Source organism: Tinamus guttatus, unplaced genomic scaffold, assembly GCF_059628265.1.
Source record: "Tinamus guttatus ecotype Peru unplaced genomic scaffold, ASM5962826v1 Tinamus_guttatus_pri_ptg000125l, whole genome shotgun sequence".
Classification (NCBI taxonomy): Eukaryota; Metazoa; Chordata; class Aves; order Tinamiformes; family Tinamidae; genus Tinamus; species Tinamus guttatus.
The window spans coordinates 3,579,543-3,600,854 of record NW_028288659.1 but is presented as its reverse complement, the minus strand read 5'-3'; the positions used below and the strand labels follow the sequence as shown (position 1 = coordinate 3,600,854).

General features: G+C 37.5%; 1 protein-coding gene across 3 annotated transcripts in view; it reads left to right on the top strand.

Moving 5' to 3' along the window:
• Nucleotides 1-1,652: 1,652 nt before the first annotated feature.
• Nucleotides 1,653-21,312, top strand: part of MICAL3 (microtubule associated monooxygenase, calponin and LIM domain containing 3) — a 100,978-nt gene continuing 81,318 nt past the window's right edge. For all 3 annotated transcript variants that reach the window (XM_088521658.1, XM_088521657.1, XM_088521656.1), the window contains exons 1-15: nt 1,653-2,037; nt 7,175-7,382; nt 8,908-9,024; nt 9,878-9,979; nt 10,520-10,675; nt 11,193-11,293; nt 11,933-12,190; nt 12,616-12,731; nt 15,189-15,315; nt 15,826-15,919; nt 17,057-17,204; nt 18,219-18,415; nt 18,839-18,951; nt 19,397-19,459; nt 20,204-20,377. In XM_088521658.1, the coding sequence (XP_088377784.1) occupies nt 1,774-2,037; nt 7,175-7,382; nt 8,908-9,024; nt 9,878-9,979; nt 10,520-10,675; nt 11,193-11,293; nt 11,933-12,190; nt 12,616-12,731; nt 15,189-15,315; nt 15,826-15,919; nt 17,057-17,204; nt 18,219-18,415; nt 18,839-18,951; nt 19,397-19,459; nt 20,204-20,377 (2,238 nt within the window). In that variant the 5' untranslated portion in view covers nt 1,653-1,773. The remainder of the gene's footprint in view (nt 2,038-7,174; nt 7,383-8,907; nt 9,025-9,877; nt 9,980-10,519; nt 10,676-11,192; nt 11,294-11,932; nt 12,191-12,615; nt 12,732-15,188; nt 15,316-15,825; nt 15,920-17,056; nt 17,205-18,218; nt 18,416-18,838; nt 18,952-19,396; nt 19,460-20,203; nt 20,378-21,312) is intronic.

Here is a 21,312-nt window from a genome sequence, read left to right as displayed (position 1 = left end):
GTATATTTATTGCATCTCTGTCACGTAGATGCACCCTTCACCATAAGTGATTTGCAGGAGTTGTGCATAATGTTGCTCTTGAGAATGGAAATGGGGTCGCAGGCTAAGAGCCCAGTGTCTTTGACCTCTGGAGGTGTACAGTGCTTCCTCAGAGAAGCCTGGAGCAAGTTTCCAGCTCCACAGCAAGGAAATTCGTATTAAAAACAAGGGAAATAGTTAGTTCTATAGTGCTTAGTGAGTAGTGCTGATATGGACATGATATCACTGTCATAAATACAGCTTCATTTATGTTGTGTTCTCTAGGCAGTTGTCCTCTTGAGATCAGAATTGAGTTCTGCCTTATAACCCATTCTGACTTCCATAGGAGATTTTTTTTATTTTTAATAATAAACATTCAGTTTGGCACTATTTGTAAGGATATTGAGGTCTCCTTTGCTCTTTTAAAATATGACGAATAAATACCATGTTAGAGTGGAATACAGGAGTGCCCAAACAAACTGTTGCCGAGCTGACATAGTGGAGGGGAAGAGACATGAACTGTAATGTTTGACTTAGCTTCCTGTCTGCTGGAAGCCGGAAAAGAGCTGGTGAGAATCTAAAAGGTTTTATCTGAGTCTGCATATTTTCTTTTTTTTACCTTAATATCCTTTTGAAAAAAAAAAATAAAAAGGCAAACACAAAAAGCACCTCAGAAGTGATTTCAGTTTGATAGTTTCAGCATCTGTTTTAAGCTAAAAGCATGGCTTTGAATTTATGCTGCCCTCCTGTCTGAAGATATTTTTTTTGGAGAGAAGAGGTCCTGCAAATCAAAAGAAGTCAAAAACCATGGGACTAGAGGAAATAGCATGATTATTCCATGGGAGCAGCCCATCAGCCAGATTTCACTGCATTGCTACTTATTAAGATAGGAATATGCACATATAAACTAGGTAAGACAAAAGTTTATACTGCTTAGGGCAACACATATCTCCCAGATGTTTCTTCAGTCTTGATGTCTCTCTTAAGCATTTGATTGCTATTAGAAGATCTAACTTCTTTCCAGGAGTGCAGTAGCTGTCGTTCATTGCTTTCGTTGAGTTGCTGTGCAAAGGTAGCCTTTGTAAGGACTGAGCTATGATATGCCTATTTATGGGAAGATACATGTCCTTTTTGAATGAACCCAGACTTACTTTATTTGTGGATACTAGCTCTTCAGGACTTTGTGGTAGCAGCCATTTTAAGACCAACACATTACCATTGCAGTGGTGTTAGTGGTGTCATCACAGTGACTGTTAGATTAATAATGGTGTGTGTACCTTTTGTTTTAAAAGCTCCTCCTGTTTCCAAACATCATGTAACACCAGCCAGTTTGTTTGAAACTTCTCCGCTCTTCGTGTGAAAGAAAAATTTTGAAAAAAAACTTTCTAGAGGATGGGACAGATAAGTGTTTTGTTATGGGGATGAGATGCTCCACTGTTTGAACTGCAGCTCAGTTAGCTCTGGAATGTAATTCATTGCCGTTGGACAGGAATCTTGGGCGTTTTGTTTAGCTGGCTCATTTAGGGCCAATGCCTTATTAATTACTGAGAGTTTGCACTTTCGGTTCAGTAGGCACAGCCATAAGTTTGAAAAGAAAAACAAAGATCAAGCTCAATTGTATTTTGTCCTTTTTTATTTTGTAGGTTAATAATGCTCGTAAGCCAGAGGTGAAAGTGGCTCAGCAGTGCAACATCAGGAAGTCTGGCAGACTGGAAGAGAACAGCTGCCCACTGGGGTGGCTGCTGAGTGTGAAGCATGGAAGAAACTAAGAATGAGAAGGTGAACCAGGCTCATGTTCTCTTTGACAGATTTGTCCAGGCTTCAACCTGCAAGGGGACTCTCAAGGCTTTCCAAGAGCTCTGTGATTACCTAGAACTCAAACCCAAGGACTATCGTTCTTTCTATCACAAACTCAAATCCAAACTAAATTACTGGAAGGCCAAAGCCTTGTGGGCCAAATTGGATAAGAGGGGCAGCCATAAAGACTACAAGAAGGGGAAAGCATGCGCCAACACAAAGGTAAGGAGAATGATCCTCTGCAGAGGTTTATTATGGGAGTCAAGACAACTTTTTTACCCAGCGTATCTCTGAAATATATAAGAGAAAAAGTGGGATGTAGGAAGATGTTCGTATGCTATCCCTGTAAGACCAGGAAGATTACGGAAGATTACGGGGGAAATATGTTCCACTTAGGATATTGTCAGTCATCTCAAGATGCATGGACTGAAGTTAAATTCTCAGCTGGACGCTAGAAAGGGCATATTAGTTTCTTCATTGTTTATTCTAATTCCCTTTCCAATTACCATTTTCATAGTAGCATTGGATAGTACCATTTATCATGATTACAATAATACGGCAAAGAATTTCTAATGAAGCAAGGGCTGGTTGTCGCAGGTCAGGTGAAAAGCAAATCTTTCATCAAAAAACTTACAAGAGATTACTTACATAACTTACATTACTTACATAATGTTGAAGGTGAATATAGATTAATGTGGAAAGCAATAAAATAAGTAGTCGGTGTTGGCACGTGTGGTGGACAGTAGCTTCAATGCTCCAGCAGTCCAATCAGTATGAAGGGTTATTTTTTTTTTCAGGCACCTTGACAAAGGAAGATTAGTATACTCACTTTTCTTTATATTTAAGGTAAAGCTTCTAAGGTTACTATAGACATCACGGGAAAAAATATGAAATTAATTCTTCTGAAAACTTACGTGCCCTGCATTAATTGGAGTCAGGAGTCACTGCTCTCTTTTGAATGAAACATGTGGAAGGCTCTGGAGTGAAGTAAGAGGCTTATGTTTTTGTGAGAAAGAAAATGAAAAACTTGTGGAAGAGTGTAAATATATTTTGACTACATGGAGTAAAAGTGATTTTGTGTCTGCTTTCTGAATAAATGTATTCTGAATATATCGTAGTGGCAAGACTGCATTTGTTCACACAGGAGAAGAGCTCACATCAGTAACAGAGGAGCTATGAACAAGAGATGTAACTGAAAAATAACTGCTTGACTTAGATGTTGCTTGATCTTGAGAGCTTACAAAAAAGAAAAAAGATTTCAGAGGAAGTTGACATCCGGTTATGAATGAAGTTCAGAAAACTGATGCTGATGTGATCTAGAAATGAACCTGTGAGGTGAGCTTAGAAGGTAGCTAGGGCACCATTTTGTCCCGTTGGGCTTGAGCCGACAGTTAGACAGCCATGAGGAGATGTCAGGAAGGTGAAGATTTTAGCTTGGACAAAAATAAGTCAAGTCCGAATTGGAGAAAGTTCTGTGGCACTCAGTGATCCTGTAGATGAAATAGGAATGAGATAAGCAGAGAACATCATAAACATCTCTCAGTCATGAGTTGCCCTCCTTTGGTGATGAGAGAGAGACCTTGGACGTGGCTGGCAGAGCTGTGGAGCAGGAGGACCAGAGCAGGAGGCATGGTGTGAACGTGCCCAAGAGGCCTCCGGACGGAGCGGGGGCTCCTGCCCTAGTGCTCTCCAGTGTGTGCTCCAGGGAAGAGGAAGGAGGTGGAGAGAAGAAAAGGGAGGCCAGCCATGGTAATTTGCTGGTGTGTCTGAGATGCTATTGGAGAGATATATAAAGCAACAGTAATAAGAGTAGAAAATGAATGATTTAAGGTGGCAAAAGAAATACCAGAACACATAGGACTGTGGATTTGGGATTCAGGTAATTCTGAGCAATTGAAATTATATAGATGAAAGGAAGAGAAATTTAAATAAATATTTGCTTTGTGTTAATACAGGTTAATGAATATACCTGTGGTTATAAATCACTTTATATGAGTTTAAATGTAAACTTTGTTGATTTGTCTTTCTTTTATGTAAAGCAATGATGCCTGTATGTGTTCTTTTTAAAATTCTTTCTTGCCTATTACTGGCAATTACTTCTTTCATATCCTAATAGCATCTTCTACTAAGTACATTTATATAATTGCTGAGAAATAATCATAAATATTCAAAGCAGAGACCTTTTGAACGCTGTGTCGTATCTGATCTGATGTTTGTTATATCACCTGGTTTTATATCTCTAATTTTAATGACATTTGCAAATGACTATTTAAAAATAAAACAGGAGGTAGGCCTCTGAACATGATAGAATGTAAAATAAAGATTAAGATTTTACCCATATTACCAGAGTAGATGTCTCCCATTACTGTAATAAGCTCAACTTTTAAATGTTTGAACATGTATCAATTTTCAAGAAATTTCACTATACCTGAGGCGATAGAGAACAGAGGCTCTGTGAGGGTGACAGAGCCCTGGAACAGGCTGCCCAGAGAGGCTGTGGAGTCTCCTTCCCTGGAGATCTTCCAAACCCACCTGGATGCCACCCTGTGCTACGTGCTCTGGGTGTCCATGTTGGAGCAGGGAGGTTGGACTAGATGATCTCTAGAGGTCCCTTCCAACCTCAATCATTTTGTGATTCTGTGAAATATTATTTTTCCCATGACAGTAAAGAGCTGATGTCATCCTCTCGAGTTCAGCTCTTGTAGGGATTAAGTGCCAAGAGCAGAGTTTTGCCCATAGTACATTATGTAGCCAGTGCCCAAATTAACCAGAACTCAGATCCTGGGGATATGGGTCATGAAAGGAAGAACTGCATGTGATGGTTTGTTCAGATATAAATAGTTAGAGATTTTTTTTGTTTTATACTATTCCCTGTGTCTGTTTAGCCAAGGCCCTCAAAGGCGGATAATTCTCCTTTCTTCTTTGGCTATAGGGGCAATGCAGATTTCAGGTTACATTTGCTGTTACTTTGCCATTTTCACATTGATACTGAAAACTTAATAAAATGTGTCAAAAAGGTTTCAGCAACAAATGTTTCTGAGAGGTTGCTGTAGTGCACAGGGTTGCAGCAGTAGGTTTGAGTCAGGATGGGGAGAGGAAGCAGGAACAGCAGTGACTGTATTTATCTACTTGGCCATAATTGACACCTATATATATATTTACTGCCTTGGAGGGTTTTGGACCTACCATTTTTATGGAGATCTGAAACTGGAAAAGCATCAGAAGGGAAAGGGGGGCAGAATCCTTTTTATTTTTTCTTTCCTCTTTGAATTGTGGTTAATATTTCCTGTGTTTTATGACAATGTAATTTAATAATTCTGTCGAGGTAAAACATGGCAAGCATGGCCATGAGTTACTTCATATGGATGTGATGTATTTTCCACACAGAATGTTTAGAGTCTTAAACATAGCCTCCATGTTGTCAATCACATCCTCATATGTGTAAAAAAGTCTTATAAAAAGATAAGCTTTTACATTTCTGTGGTAAAATTGCTGGTAATTAATTTACAATTAGGTTCAGTGGACCTGTGTTTGAAAAGTCTGGATTTAATGTAATTCCTTTGTTCTTGTGTGCTCCGTTGCTACTTTACATGAGAAAGGATTCAAAGTGATGTTAAGGTGGACATGTTGCTTATTGAATCTAGTCTCTTTGAAGGTTGCAGTTCTCAGATAAGCAAAATTGCTGCCATGATCAAGCATGCAGCTAATTTTCTTACAAGGTTAAGACAAAGAAAGACTAACTGGAGTTAGATTTATCCACAAAGGAAACAATAATGCGTTGGAAGAATATTTTAGATCCTAGGCTGTTACAACTTCCAGCAAATTGCATATTGGACAATGTTTTATTTTTATTCAGGATAAAAGTCTCTTTAGAAATTGAATTGCAAATAGCTCTGTTCTTGGGCTTGTCTTTTTTCTGTGTGCCTTCAGGTTCCCAGAGCTACTGGATAAATAGTGTTATCCTTCACTTCCCCTTCCTCTAGACTTGGATCTCTGCCCTCATGCTCATGTGACCTTTTAATCTTACTTTGTATTTGCATGTCAGTTGTTACCTCTTCGTGACTATGAGCTGAACTGTTTTATTTCCAAATTTATCATTCTGGCTTTATACTTGCGGTTACATATAATTTGCAGAATACATGCCCAGTGAATAGCTAGCAAAATGCAGTGAGCTGTAAAAATGGACATATGGAGACTGTGAAAGAATAAAAATCTTTTATTTCAGAATAGGAGGTTAGATCAGAAGTTTAGGTTCTGATTAAGCTTTAGCATGCTGCTGGATTTCTCAAGTGACTTTGTTGTCCAGCTCTAAAGCTACATAAATATCTGAAAAATATTCACATAGCAGCATCAGTCATCACTGCAGGAAGGTGTTTGTTGTGTGGGACTGGATTATACTTGGTAGAAATCAAAGAGCAAAAATGATATGGCAAAACGGTCACATGCCATCTCTGTGGGCCTCATTTGCTCTGAGGAAGCAGTATCAATAGACTCTTCTTGCTTTTTTAGTCTTAAAATCAATTATCTTTATTTTATTCAAGAGATTAAAAATCTCTTTTGTTTCTCCAAAGAAATTACTAGCACTAGGTATGCAAGTGTTTTACATTCTCTGGTTGTTTTTTGGCCTCCAATAGTGTTTGCGAGTAGAGTGGAAAAAGACACAGCAAGCTGAAAGACCATCTGGCAAAAGTCAGTTCAGAAAAAATGTCTCTTAATTGAAAAAATGGTCTAGTCAGTTACATACAATTTATATTTACATTGTATTCAATCCTCTGACTGATCTTCTATATTTAATCTTTGACTTGGTCATCATCCGTGCTACTGAGAATGATGATGCTTATAAAACCAATCATTACTATGCTACTTGGTGATCATGAAGAGTTTTTAGTGTTTAGTGTTGCTCAAAATTTTCTGTAGGAAGGGCAGCTTAAGTTTTGGAAATGAGAGAAAAAGGTTAGATCACCTGCTCTAATAACATAAGCACATGGATTGAATTGGGAAGGAGGAGGCAGCCTTGAGCCCTCAGAAATACTGATGCTGTCCAAGTACTTAATATGGGTTATAGACTACAGCTTGGCAGCTCTTCTTAAAATGAAGGTTGAAAACAGGAGGATGATTTGCTGCTTCTCCAGACTTTCACTGCTGTGTGATACACTTTACTTGCAGGTTTCAGTTACTGTTTCCACATGTCAGTGGCAGAGCATGGCAGGTGGTAATAGAAACACTGATATGAAATTTCAGTTTATGTTGCAAAAAAAGAACACTTACTCCTAAGAGCTGTGGGATGCTTTGAATCTGTGTTAAGAATAATGTTTTTCTCCTCAGACTTTAAAGTTGCTCTGTACTCGTTGTTCTGCAGTGTCTGATAATTGGGGCTGGACCCTGTGGCCTTCGTACAGCCATCGACCTGTCATTCCTAGGAGCGAAGGTGGTGGTCATAGAAAAGAGGGATGCCTTTTCCCGCAATAACGTTCTGCATTTGTGGCCATTCACCATTCACGACTTGCGAGGTCTTGGCGCTAAAAAGTTCTACGGCAAATTCTGCGCGGGATCCATAGACCATATCAGTAAGTAGAGCCGCTGCTGGCCCGCAGCAGCACTTGTGTTCCCAGGAAGGCAGGGGTGCATGGGCTGCCCGTTAGAATTCAGGCTACACCAGGTGCTGCTGGCTCCGTTGGCTGCAGTTCAGCATTACCTGTGCGTAGCACAGTATGAGCTAGCCCTAGATACGGGAGAAATACATCGTATTGAGATTAACAGACATGCAGTTTATACCATTTACCTGTCATCTTTTACACCTACTATTTTCAGAGGCTTATCCTCTTCTTACACTGAAAAATGCGTTTAAGGTTCAAAACCTTTTTTTTCAGTGGATAATATTCCTGGTTTTGATGTTATAACCTTGCAGCTGCCACATTATTTTGGTTCTCTCAAACATAGTAAGCAAGTTGTAAAAAAAAAAAAAAAAAAAAAAAAGAAGTGTTTTTTAACATTCTTTTGAATAATGGTTTCAAAAATAAGAGGTACGGTTTTGACATTGTTCGCTGTTAATATCTGCATTTTTGAAAGAGTGCTGAAAATATTTTCAGGAAAACTGCCAGCGTCTGAATAGGCTTTGATTGGATTAGAGGTTTACCTACTGAAAAGGAGGGTAATTTTGGTAATTCTTAAATTCTGATAATCCAGTTTAAAACCAAATGACTGCTTCAGTTATACAGGAGTTATTTGTTCTCCGGTTTTTCTTTCTTCTGTAATTTACTGAAGATTCCACAACCAGATTGTTTTGCCCACCAATCTGTGTTGACCATTTGAAATAAGTGGGGAAAATAAAGTGGCAGAAATACAATAGATAAAATTTAGCCTCTTGCCCAAGGCAAAAAACCCTCTTTTTGGCAAGTGAAGAGTACAGCTGAAGGACCTTTGGAATTTCAGACTTGCAGATTGCTTCTTTTCTTCCAATTTCTCATTATTTTTATTCTTCTAGTACTTCATAAATGCAATCTTCTTTTGTATTTCAGTAGAACTGATATTTAGTATCATTTTTTTCATTTCAGTATCTGCAATATCATAGTAGGGTGTCTTCCTGCAGATTAGTAGTGCTTTCACATTTTCGTTTCTGTACGCACTGCTTACACTTATGTCAGAAGAGAGAAATGGTGAGAATCTTACTATGCTGTCACTAACCTAAAATTCATAGGGTAAAGGTGCAGCTCAGTAGTACAACTTGGTCGAACATATGGCAAGTTGCTACCTGTGATAAAAGTACTGTCTTACTTGTGTTCTCTTCCCTACATCCCCTGCATTGCATGTTCTCATTGTTTCCCTTGCTCCGATTTGGGGACTGAAACATTAAAAAAAAATACCTTCTTTGGGAAGGGTTGGAGTTTCTGCTATATAGAAGTTTTTTTTTTTTTTTTTTTTTTTTGCATACGAGTGGTGCTTCAATGAAAGTGCCAGGAAACACAGTGGGAAGAAGAAAAAAGCAGTTGGTCCTTAAATCAATTTATCAGTAATATTCAACTGTACAGAGACACGTGTATGTCTGTGCCCTTTCCTTTTTCCTACCTTTCTTTATTATCTGCTTCCTTGCAGGTATCCGTCAGCTCCAGCTTATCCTTTTGAAGGTTGCCTTGATCTTGGGAATTGAGATCCATGTCAATGTGGAATTTCAGGGACTTGTTTACCCTCCTGAGGATCAGGAGAATGAAAGCAAGTAGAATTGAAATGGGTAGTCAAGAAAGGGAAGGTTATGGTAGGATAACCAGACTACAGCTCTTCAATCCTGCTTAAAACGCTTAAGTCCTTTCCATACACTCTGTTAATGAGAGTAATTGTTAATTCACTTTTGCTCTCATTTATAGCTGGTTTTATTCTTTCTAGTGAAGAATCCAAATTTTCTGCTATATAAAACAAAATACACGTGAGGTACTAAGCAGAAATAATCCAAGACGCAATCAATCATACTCACTCCTAAAATACTTAGACTTATTACACTTAGAAGATAACTTTTTACTGCCCTCTCGCTTATTTGTGTTCATTGAGGATGTTTGCATCAATTGCCTACATGTTTTTTATAAGTATTGTTGACAGGCTTTTACTGAGCAAACAAGTCCTGTGCCAGCTCAGTCTTTGACTTTGCACATATGTTGTTAGACAAATCAATTTAAGCTTGTAGTGATGTTTGTTACACTTTTTGTATCTTTGTGAAATCTCTTTTCTGATCTCTGCAGAAGATAGTGCCTTACTTGTTTTTTGGCATTGCATTAATTGAAAAGTGTAAGACGCTCTACCAGGTTGTAGTCATCCTTAAAGATACTTATCAGGGTGGATTTATTGGGGCTGACACTGCCTGACATAGTGCATTCTGTAATTCACTTGGAAAGAGGGTGTCTGTGCAGGTCAACAATACCCAGGTCAACAGTATGACCTTCCTGCACTGTATCTTTGTTGACCATGTGAAAAATAGCTTGTGGGTAGTAAGAAGTGTTTTCATATAGGTTTTATGTATTTGTTATATTAGGTGCACTGCTCATGTTGTCACTGACCTCAAGTTTCTCCACAGGGATAGGTTGGCGTGCATTGGTCCACCCAAAAACACATCCAGTATCCGAGTATGAGTTTGAAGTAATAATTGGAGGGGATGGCAGGAGGAACACCTTAGAAGGTAATGGCTTTTGGTAGATCCCTATTTTAAAAGATTCTGTGTTTATTCACTTTGAATAGAGCTTACTCTTAATTTGAAGTAGATATAATCAGAAATGACCCTCAATGTCCAAACGAAAAACCCTTAAAGACATTTGGCTGGTGCTAGGGAGATTAAAAAGGCTGCAGAAATCCAGTTGTATCATGGACAATAGGTGAGTTGTCTTTTTTTAAAATTTTTTTAATCAAGTAGTGTTAAAACTCTGCTGACGGGAGTTAGAGCTGAAGTGTTACATACTCCTTTGGTATAGTAGAGGATTCTATCTTAAAATTTTTGATGAAATTTGCAGTCTTTGGTAGAAGAGAGAGGAGAGCTTTTCCCTAACTTCCCTGTTCCGTTTTCCTGATGCAGTTATTCGAGAGTTTTTGTTGCTTTCTCTGTGGAGGAGTTGGTAGTACGTTAGATCCTTTCTCTGCTTTATTTTATGAAGACACCTATCTGTGACATGTTGAGTCTCTGAAATGATGCTCTTTTTGTCCACATTATTTATCTGTCCTGTAGGGTTTCGCCGAAAAGAGTTCCGTGGCAAGCTAGCAATTGCTATCACAGCAAACTTCATCAATCGCAACACCACAGCTGAAGCCAAAGTAGAAGAGATCAGTGGTGTGGCCTTCATATTCAATCAGAAATTCTTCCAAGATCTGCGAGAAGCCACAGGTTTGTCAGCAGTAGACAGATTTCCAGTGAAAACTATTTGTCTTTATTATTTAACCTTTCTGTAAATCTGGTATCACATATTTAATCTCTCTCTTCCAAGTTTGAGTTCTTTTATAGCTTTTTTATACGGCTGTATAAAGCAGATCTATGTCATTGTTGCACAAAAATGGAGAACTTATTTCCTTGAAGGTTTTCAAGAAAGCTGAGCCCTTCCTAAGAAAAGTCTGAATCCTGAGTTCAGCTTTCTGAACGCCACATCTGATTGCAAACTTTAGAATGATGATAAATATATATTTTAAAGAGAGGTAGCTAAAGAGGTAAGATATACTGTTTGTGGATTTGTTGAAGATTCATTTTTTTAAAAACTCACCAAAAGCATAGGAGGAAGCTGCTTGGCATTCTCCTAAAGGCTTTCTAACCATGTAGTTTCAATTTACTTTCTGCTGATACAGCTAATGTCTTGTACAAAACATGTGAATTTTCCTCTTGTTTACCATGTCTTTTGTTCTCTAACAAGGTATTGACTTAGAGAACATTGTCTACTACAAAGATGATACCCACTACTTTGTTATGACAGCCAAAAAGCAGAGCTTGCTGGACAAAGGAGTGATACGGCATGTGGGTATTAACTTTTTCTATATTCTCTCTAAAATAAAATTTTGGCAGAGTTTGTTTTTTGGCATGCTGAAAGGCAGGAATACCCTATTGCTTCATACTACACCTTTTTTTACAGACGCATTTTAAAATGCAGATATGTGTGATTAATGCCCCTCTGAACTATTTTGATCCATCAGGAAAGTGTTCTGAAATCTACCGTGTCCAAAAGATAAATTATACTTTCAGAATCTTTCACAACTTTGTTGAGTCTCCCTCATTTTATGGAAATGTAAAAGCAGGGAGTGAAGGAAATCTTGGGAATATACCCATCTTATTCTGGCAGAAATTGCTGTACAACTAGTTTGATCGCAAAGGAATAAGTTAAGGTTTCCACATTTTATCGGAAAGTGTAATTAAAAAATATTCAGAAGTTTCTTTGCTCTTTCACTTTCAGAAATGCTAGTAAGGCTGACAGTTGTTTGCAACAAAAGATTTAGAAATTTTGTTTTGGAAGCTTAGACATGGATATAAATTAAAGAATGTAGAAAGCAAACCTGTATCTGTGGACTAACAGAAATGCCAATATCAACAACTGCATATATTAGTCTTAAAATACCCTTGTGAATATGGCTATTTCACTTCTAGTGGTCTTTTTGGCAGGACTATGCTGACACAGAGTTATTGCTGTCACGGGAAAATGTGGATCAGGAGGCCTTGCTAAACTATGCCAGAGAAGCAGCTGACTTCTCCACTAATCAGCAGCTGCCATCATTGGACTTTGCCATCAACCATTATGGTCAGCCAGATGTGGCTATGTTTGACTTCACGTGTATGTACGCGTCAGAGAATGCAGCACTGGTGCGGGAGCAGAATGGCCACCAGTTACTTGTGGCATTGGTCGGGGACAGTCTCTTAGAGGTTTGTGTTTTAAGCTCATAATGTGTGAACAATGAATTAAGAACAAGCCCGAGCCATTTGTATCCATCTCTAAAATATGTGCTGCTTTCCCTTTGGCCTATAAAATAGTTATTATGAGGAAAGCTGCTGTTTATTATATAATAATGTGGGAGGTAAGTATGATCTTGAAAAGAAGCTGTTGAGACACTGCAGGCTATAAACTGTTGTTGGAAATAAAGGAATGTTGACTTTGAGGGAGCTCTTGGCCAAATCACCATACATCTGACTTCATCTAGTGCAGTGGGAGTAGAGCTTTTTACTAATTACTGAGCTATAATTTCCCAGCAGATTACCTCCTGAATATATTCTTGATATTGATTTTAAATTCTCCTTCCCCAACTGACACTTCTTTCTCTATTTTTTTTTTCTGTGACATCTAATATTAGCCTTTCTGGCCAATGGGAACTGGAATAGCCAGGGGATTTCTGGCTGCAATGGACTCTGCTTGGATGGTACGAAGTTGGTCACTCGGAGCCAGTCCTTTGGAAGTTCTTGCAGAGAGGTAATAGAGAAAACGAATACAGCTTCTAATCTAAATTCTCCAGCCTACAAACTACAAACATGCAGACAAAATGTGAGATACAGATTCTTACTCATGTTTTTAGAGGATGCTTATGTGTGTAGTTTCATTAAAGGAAAATCTCCCAATAACCTGAAAAACTGAAGTATATTTAGACAGGAAAAAGAGATGTCGCAACTGTTCTCTGTCTGTCACAGCCTTACGGTAGTGAACCAGAAAGAGATGTAGGTGCCTTCAAAGTATCAAAGACACAAACTTTCCATACCGTATTATAAATCTCTTTGTCTATTTCATGTGCTCTTTCTAAATTCATAGTTTTGTTTCATATAAACCAAACAATATCTTGGGCTTTTAGTCTTTTTCTTTGGATTATCTTTTTTTTTGACATTTTTATTATCTTTGAGAGTTGTTTTAGTGGCTCAGGGTGATCTTTTGCAGATCGGGACTCAAGTTAGAAAAAGGTGATGTAAATAAAATCAACCTTTAATTGAACCTCTTATAAAAATGTAAACAACTGCAGCTTTTGACTATCATGAACCATAGTTTTTGAATTTTTTTTAAATGGCACAGTGGATACTTAAAATATTGAAAAAAAAGTTGCAGTTAGCTTTGTACACTTGCTTGAAATTAATTAATTTATTAAATATTTCATGATGGAATGTATTCTAAAGAAATCTTATTAATAGAATTTTTGTGACTTCAAAATAAGCATTGGAAAATCATTTATATTTTTCAATATATATATTTTTTAATTTAAAGATCACAGATTTAGTAAAAGATGAATAGAAATTTGACCTACTAGGCATCTAAATGATTCAATAAGTGAATCTGGAAATCTGATAAGGGGTATACAACCTGATCAAACTGATTCAGTTGTCCTTACTGGGGAACTGAATATTTTACCTTGTCATATATATTTCAGGCAGTTTCTGTGCATGTTATTTTTGTGTTGGGAGACTCTCAATGGGCTTGTTAGTGAGTCATGTAGTCTTTAACTTAAACCAGAATTTATTTACAGTTTTGAAAAAGTTACCTTTTAGTCTCTTGTATGTCAATAGTACTGCTGTGCCACATTTATATTAGTAATTATGTTTTCATTTTTATATAACTACTAATATAAAAGTCCCCTTCTTGTTTTCTAATTCGAGAACTGTTATTGTGTAATTTAAAGGCAGAAATCACAGAATCAGATAAGTTGGAAGACACTCCTCAAATACAGAGCTTACCTGCCCCTTAACTGCCAGAAGTCTGTTCAGTACACTGTTTTTTACATGATTGTGTTGGTCAGGAACAGAAGATCACCCCATTCTTTTCATTTTCTCTACCAGATAGAGTTTGTCTTATACCCCCTTTCACAAAGGCTTGTGTTTTTGTTTTTGTCATAACCGTAGTAATGTTGGAATTCCCAATACCCATATAAAAGCCTAATTAATTTTGAAAACTGTAATCTTTTGGCATAAGTTGGTTTTTTTTGTGTTAGTTGTTTCCACAGGTCCTCTTGCTATCAGAGTGAGAAGTTAAACAGCGACATTATGATAGATTTATTTTGATCATACCCGTTCCTCATTTGTATTTCATCATGAATGTCTCTTCTCTAAAAAGTTTCAGCTATTCATATAACTTGGCTATTTAATCTAATATTAGTTTATACTGTCTGTCTGTGGACTGTTTATTTCTGGTGTGTTTGGTTTGAGGTAAATAAACCTGAAAATATGGGGTTCCTGAAAATATATCAAGAGGGTATCCTATTATTATATTGTAGCTTTATAGAACAACTTAAGTCGAAGAGAATTCTGAAGGTGACCTTGTCCAACATCCTTCTAAAGACTGGTTCCAGCAAGGTCAGGTTGCTCAGGGCTGTGTGCAGTCAGGTTATGAGTATCTCCCAGTACGGAGATTCCACAGTCCTTCTGGATACCCTTTCCAGTGTTTGACCACTCTCATGATGAGTTATTTTTTTTCCTATATCTAATTGGATCTTCTGTGTTCCAACCAGTCTCCATTGTGTCTTGTCCATTGCTGTGTACCTCCAAGAAAAGTCTGTTTTCATCATCTTGTCACAATACTTGCAGATAGCAATTAAGTTTTCCCTTGGGTCTTCTCTTCTCCAGACTGAACAAAACCAATTGCTTGAACCTCTCCTTACAGGGCAAGTGCTCCAGCTTCCTCGGCCCTCTTCCCAGATTGCCCAGTATGTCAGTGTCTGTCTTGTACTGGAGAACCTTTCAGTCATGCTTCAATGTATTGCTTTTTTCCCTTCTTCTGATTTCCAGAGTTGTATTAAATTGTAAATTTTGATATGCTTAAGTCTTAGCTATTCAATACCTGAAGTGGCTAGTTACCAGATGGAATGTTCTATCTCGTCAGGACTGGTATAGTGGTGTTAGTAGTGATGCATTACTTGAAAAAAATCACTTTTACTTTATCTATTTTCCCAAGGGAAAGCATTTATAGGTTGCTGCCTCAGACAACCCCTGAGAATGTGAGTAAAAACTTCAGCCATTATAGCATTGATCCTGCCACCCGATATCCCAATATCAACGTCAACTTTTTGCGGCCACAGCAGGTAATTGGATGAATAGTGATTTAAAGTGCCTGTAATCTGCATGGTCTTTCTTTAGATGAGGCTATGTTAATGCTTTGGGACTGACTTGTCTGTGGTAGTTTAACTTGGAAGCAGTGAAATGATGACATATCCACCAAAAGTGGAGTTCTATATTCTACCAAATTCCTCTTAATGTAGGCTTTTTTATCAGCTGGGTTTCTGATTTTGGCAGTTTTAACCATGCTGTGATGATATCTGAAATATATGTTTGTGTGTGTATGTGTGTATTTTCTTTGTAGTAATGTAATATAGGTGTCTGTCATTGCAATTTGGTATCCACTGATGAGCAGAACACAACTTGGCTGTTCAGCACTGGCGAGTTGTTCTTCATTGTTCTTGGGCTAGATTCTCCTGCTATGTGAGCGTAGTTGTCTTCATTCTTGGAACTGCTCCTTCTTTTCTTCCTACTCATTCTATAAGGATTTTGAGTGTATCACATGTTGATCATTTTAATTTTTTGCATTATTTTAGGTGCGCCACTTGTATAATACAGGAGACTTGAAAGATATTCACTTGGAAATAGAAAACTTTGTGAACTCCAGGACACCCAAGCTGACTCGGAATGGTAGGCCTGGTTATTGTTTCATTCCTTTTGTTATTCTGGAGCTGGATTAGTGCAAGATACACAGAGCACTGAGGTTCTGGAGTCTTGTTTAATCCATCTCTTTCTAGCAATTCTTTTGTTAACAGTCTAACTTTTTATTTTTTTCACTTTTTAGTTACATGCCACTGCATTTTGTTTGCCTAATTTCCCTTGCTGTATAATGCTGTTATGCTTCTAAGCATATTTACTTATACAAGTATTTCTCTTCATTATCCATTAACATTGTTGTTACATTGAGTATGGAATGTCAGCCTGAATTCACTCTTAGCAGCAAACTCACAATTCTTACAAAAATAAGAGAGGATATTTCTCTCCTGTTTATGTTTACCCTTTACTAAATCTCATCTCTTTGCTTAACTACATGTAAAATTGCTTTACTTGCATCATTCTGGAAGTTAGACGTCTTGAGCTTAAGTATTTAAATATCTGTCTGCTAGTCCTGTAACCTGAGGGGTATATTGAACTTTTTCTTCTGCGTACCTGCCTTTGGATGTCCAGATAAGTCTTTGGTGACTCTGGAATGGAGTTTTGCTGCTGAACCCCCATTTTACTGTTGTGTAGTTATGTAGTCTTTTGGTTTGTTCCTTGGCCTACAACCATGTACCTTTGGGCTATAATCTCATCAGCTCTTGCAGTAAGGCAAGGTCAAAACAGGTCAGTATTTACTTGGAAAGTTTTCAAGTGAAGTTAAGAATTTGCAGAAGTACTTTTGTCATTCTTCCTTTAGAAATAGTATATCTGGGTTTTAGAGACTGTTTTGCTACTCTATGTCCTTTTGATCTTATTTAAAACAAACCTGTTTGGCTGTTTTTTTCATTCCTGAGTCTCTTTTGTGAAGTTTGGAGTAAGATACCTGGCAAGTTACAATTTGGATAACTACTTCTTAGCAAATGAAAAGTCCTTACATGGATGTAAAATAGATATGATAGCCTTTTTTTTTTTTTTGTCTGTGCTGTATTGTCTCTTGTTGAGGGAGCTATTTCTTTATAAGAAGACCCTTCCAGCAAGTTTGTTTATTGATGCATATTTTTATGACATTGTTAGAATTAATGAAAGAGATTCAATTCATTTCCACTTAAAAAACATGATTTCTTGCAGAGTCCGTAGCTCGCTCCAGTAAATTGCTCAGCTGGTGCCAGCGGCAGACGGATGGATATGCTGGTGTAAATGTGACAGATCTCACAATGTCATGGAAAAGTGGCCTAGCTTTGTGTGCCATTATCCACAGATACCGTCCAGACCTGATGTAAGTAACATTGTTTTGAAAAACTGGGAATGACAAGAATGTTGGTCATATTTGAAAATAGTAATTTGGAGATCTTAACGATGCATTTGTAACTTTGGAAGAAAATCGATTGAAATAAATACAATTACATTTGATGAAGCTAATGTACAGTGATTCACTAGCAGACTGGAAGATCGTAAAAGCTTGATGAAGGAGATAAATGTGTTATTTCCCTCCTGCATGATTTGATGGAAATAAACTGCAAGCTGGTACTTACTGGAGTTCATTATTATCTGACAACTATTTGTTTTGCGAAACTAGTTTATAGCCTCAGTTAAATTTCTTGTGAACAAATCTGTACTTAGCCATTTATACTTTGATAGTAACTCATTATGAAGATTTTTAGACTACTTTTCTAGAATTAGTAATCTACAGTCTGAATACAGTCATTGCTGCCATTTGTGCAACTAACATGTTGAATGGATGGATGAGAGAAACAGTCTTAGTCCATTCTATGTTGGGTAAAAGATTCTAGAATGGGAAAAAAAAGTGCTCTTGGCAGACATAATTACCAGTAGCAAAGACTCTGATAATTTGTTTCAAATCTGGAACGACCTCAACTTCCCAAAGGGGCATTAGAAAATCTAAGTGCTAGCAGTGTAATTAAGGACATAATCCAGTGTAAAGCATGCTAAATAGTTACTTGGTTATTCCCTTCCATACTGAATTACTTCTGTGTTGCACTAAAGTTAACCTGAGCTACTCCTTTTAAAAGCTATCTTGCTTGTGAGAGTTCAAGTGAAAATAACAAGTTTTGGAAGAGCCAGCAGAACTGAAATATAGATCACCCCCAAAAAAATGGGGACAAAAACAATGTACAAAGATAATAAATTTAAAAACAATAAAGAAATTAAATTTAAGAGGAAAAGATACTCTGGAGTTTCAGAATAGAAACTGACTTCTGGGACTTCTGAGTTCTTTCAAAAGACTTTTTGTACGTGATTCAGTGCATGCCCTCTTCCTGCCCCTTTGCAGAGACTTCGATTCTTTGGATGAGCACAACGTAGAGAAAAATAACCAACTGGCCTTTGACATCTCTGAAAAAGAGTTTGGAATATCTCCCATTATGACTGGAAAGGAAATGGCATCTGTTGGAGAGCCAGATAAACTGTCGATGGTGATGTACCTCACGCAGTTCTATGAGATGTTCAAAGACACCATCCCCTCTAGTGGTAAGGAGTTTGGGGCAGGTTCTTCAGATTTGAAGACAGCTGCAGAATGGTTTGGGGGCACTTAAGCTGTCTTTGGGCTTCTCTCACATGAGCTCATCGTTGTTACTCACTAGTTAATGAGTGCAAAATAATGTCCTCAAAACTTTTAAATGAACTTCTAGACAACTTTTGTGATCTTTTGCTATTACTAGAGCTTTATCTGTACATGGACGTAAGATGCCTTGCTAGCAGTTCTTTAGTAGTTAATTTCAAGGCATCGGCCAAATTTTGTATCTTCTGTTTACCATGTTTGGATGGTCTCTATTTTTTACAGAGAGTTTAAGGACAAAGGTTAAAAAAATTGCCTTTTGGTTCTGTATTTAATAATGATACCACAGAAATAAAAGCTTAGCATTCCCTTCTCCCACTTATTTTTGCTAACAGACAAGCTGGACCTGAATGCAGAAGAAAAAGCTGCCCTGATTGCCAGTACCAAATCTCCCATCTCTTTTCTCAGCAAGCTGGGACAAAGCATCTCTCGGAAACGCACTCCGAAGGTACCATACCACAGTCCTGATTACCCTTTTGTCTGTTAGGCTGCTGTCCAATTAAGTGTTAATAAAAATGGCTATGTGACTGCATATCTGCTGTGTATCAACAAATGACCCTGTGTTTGTCAGCTGTTGGTATAGGACAGTGCATAACCATTCTAATTGCAGAATACATACAATTAATGGTTTACTTCAGTCTTAAAATCCTAGCCTTGTGTTAGGATGTGTGGATGCTTTGTATTAGAACATAACTGGTACTTGGTTCCAAACCCACTGAACGATTGTCAGGTAGAATTTCTAATACAAAATTTGTTTCTTAAACAAATGAGCCCAGAGGATTAGTCTGTTGTGTTACAAAAGTATATTTAAACATCCTGATGGTGTTTGTCTCAGTCCAGAAAGGTATGAGAATCCTTATCTTTGTTCTTTTTTTTCCTCCTTCTATTTTCAGGACAAAAAGGAAAAAGAACTAGATGGTGCAGGAAAGAGGAGGAAAACAAGCCAGTCTGAGGATGTAAGTATATGAGAGGGGAAGTATTATAGAGAAAACAATGTACGTGTAAGTTTCTTGATCCAAATTCAAGCCTTGCATTTTCTATATCCAGATAGGGTTTAAATGAAAAATTTTAGGTAAGCATAAATTCTTCTTAAGAGATAATGCTTTGCCATACACAGAGTAGAAATATTTTACTGGTACTTGTTAAGAAATAGTATGTTAAAAAATAAAAGTTGCAGTTCCTTTATATATTATCTTGACGACTATTCACTTTGACTTGAGGAGGATGCTGAGAATAAAATGCTAATTTAGGAAAGTGATGCAGTGGAGTCAGAATTTTGTTCACGTTCAAACATCAGCTTCTTCATTTCAAAAGACATACATAGCTAGTGTGCTCTGCAAGGCAATCCTCCTCCAATCCACCTATATAGCCAAATAAGTACAAGTGTGATAAAATTTAGAACTTTAAATTGCCATTGAGGATTTGAAGGAGGTTTTGCTTTATGCCAGTATATTCATGGAAGTGTTTCATCTGTGGTCTCTTTGATAGGTAAATGTATCAATTAAGATTGTTAAGATAAGGAAAGTTTATCAGAACTTGGTGACCTGGCCAAGGAAAATTAAAATGTAGGTTTTGATATGCAAGCTAATGTTTGTTTGTTTGTTTGTTTTTTTAGATAGTGTTAGAAACCTTTTACAGCAGAAGGGAATAGAGGAAAAGGTGGTCTGAATATGTTAAGTTTTCATTCTCTTGATTGTTAGGAGGACATCCCTCGAAGCTACAGAGAAGAAAGGCCCACACTGGTGAGCGCCCTGACAGAGAGGAGAATTGATGCTGCCATTGGAAATCAAAATAAAGTGAAGTCCATGGCAACCCAGCTACTGGCCAAGTTTGAGGAGAATGCACCCATGCAGTCCTCAAGCTTGCGGAGACAGGTAGGAGAAGGGTAGTTGAACCCTCATATTGTAGAGCAACAAGATGCTAATAATAACACTTCTCAAGACTGGATGCTAATGGTGCTCTTTTGTTTCAAGTAAGATTGAAACTTATGCAAAAGAGGCAATTTCTTGATTTAGGAGTATGAGTTGGGGAAAAATTTCCTGACTGAAGTCTAGTTCACTATTAGTACTGGTATGTATTATGCAATCTCTTTCAGAAACAACTTAAAAACAATTAGATTTCTTTTCTAACTACTGCCACTGAAAACCTTTCCAGGAACATCCCATTTTTAATGTTTAAGAACTTTCATTTAAATTCTGATTTCCATTTTTTTTTTTTGTGCAAGTTATTTGTTCTTATGTACTGAGCCTCCATATTTTTATGTGTCTGTGAGCAATTCAGATAAATGCCTGGGAATGCAATCAGAATATTTGTATCATTCCGAGTGAAGCTTCCTGGTGACTATTGGTTATTCAAGATGGTATTTGAACTACTTCAACTGCAAGGAAGTCATCTTTGAAGTTAGATTGAATCACTCCAAGATACTGCTAGCAGTGCATCCTCAGCAGTTTAAGGCTCAGTATGGTTTAAGTGCCTGGGTTTTTGCCGTCCTGCTTCACAGCTTGTGGCAGAGTCTGTGCTGCCATGACTAGATTGACTGGGATCTAACCCAGCTACTTGAAAGCTGCACGCCAATGTCAGTAAGGGAAGCTAAAAGGGTGGCATTTATCTTACTCCTTGCCAGTCGCATGTTTCCTCAGTCAGCACATACTGGCTGAATTGAGAAACAGTGAAAACAAAAGGAATTTCAAAAAAATTCTTGTTTCCCATTTTTGTTATGTCTTTTCCCTTTTTATTTTTACTTGCTAATTCTCCCCATCCATTTTTTTTTCCCTTAAATGTATGTCCGTCTGATTCTGTCTCCCATTCT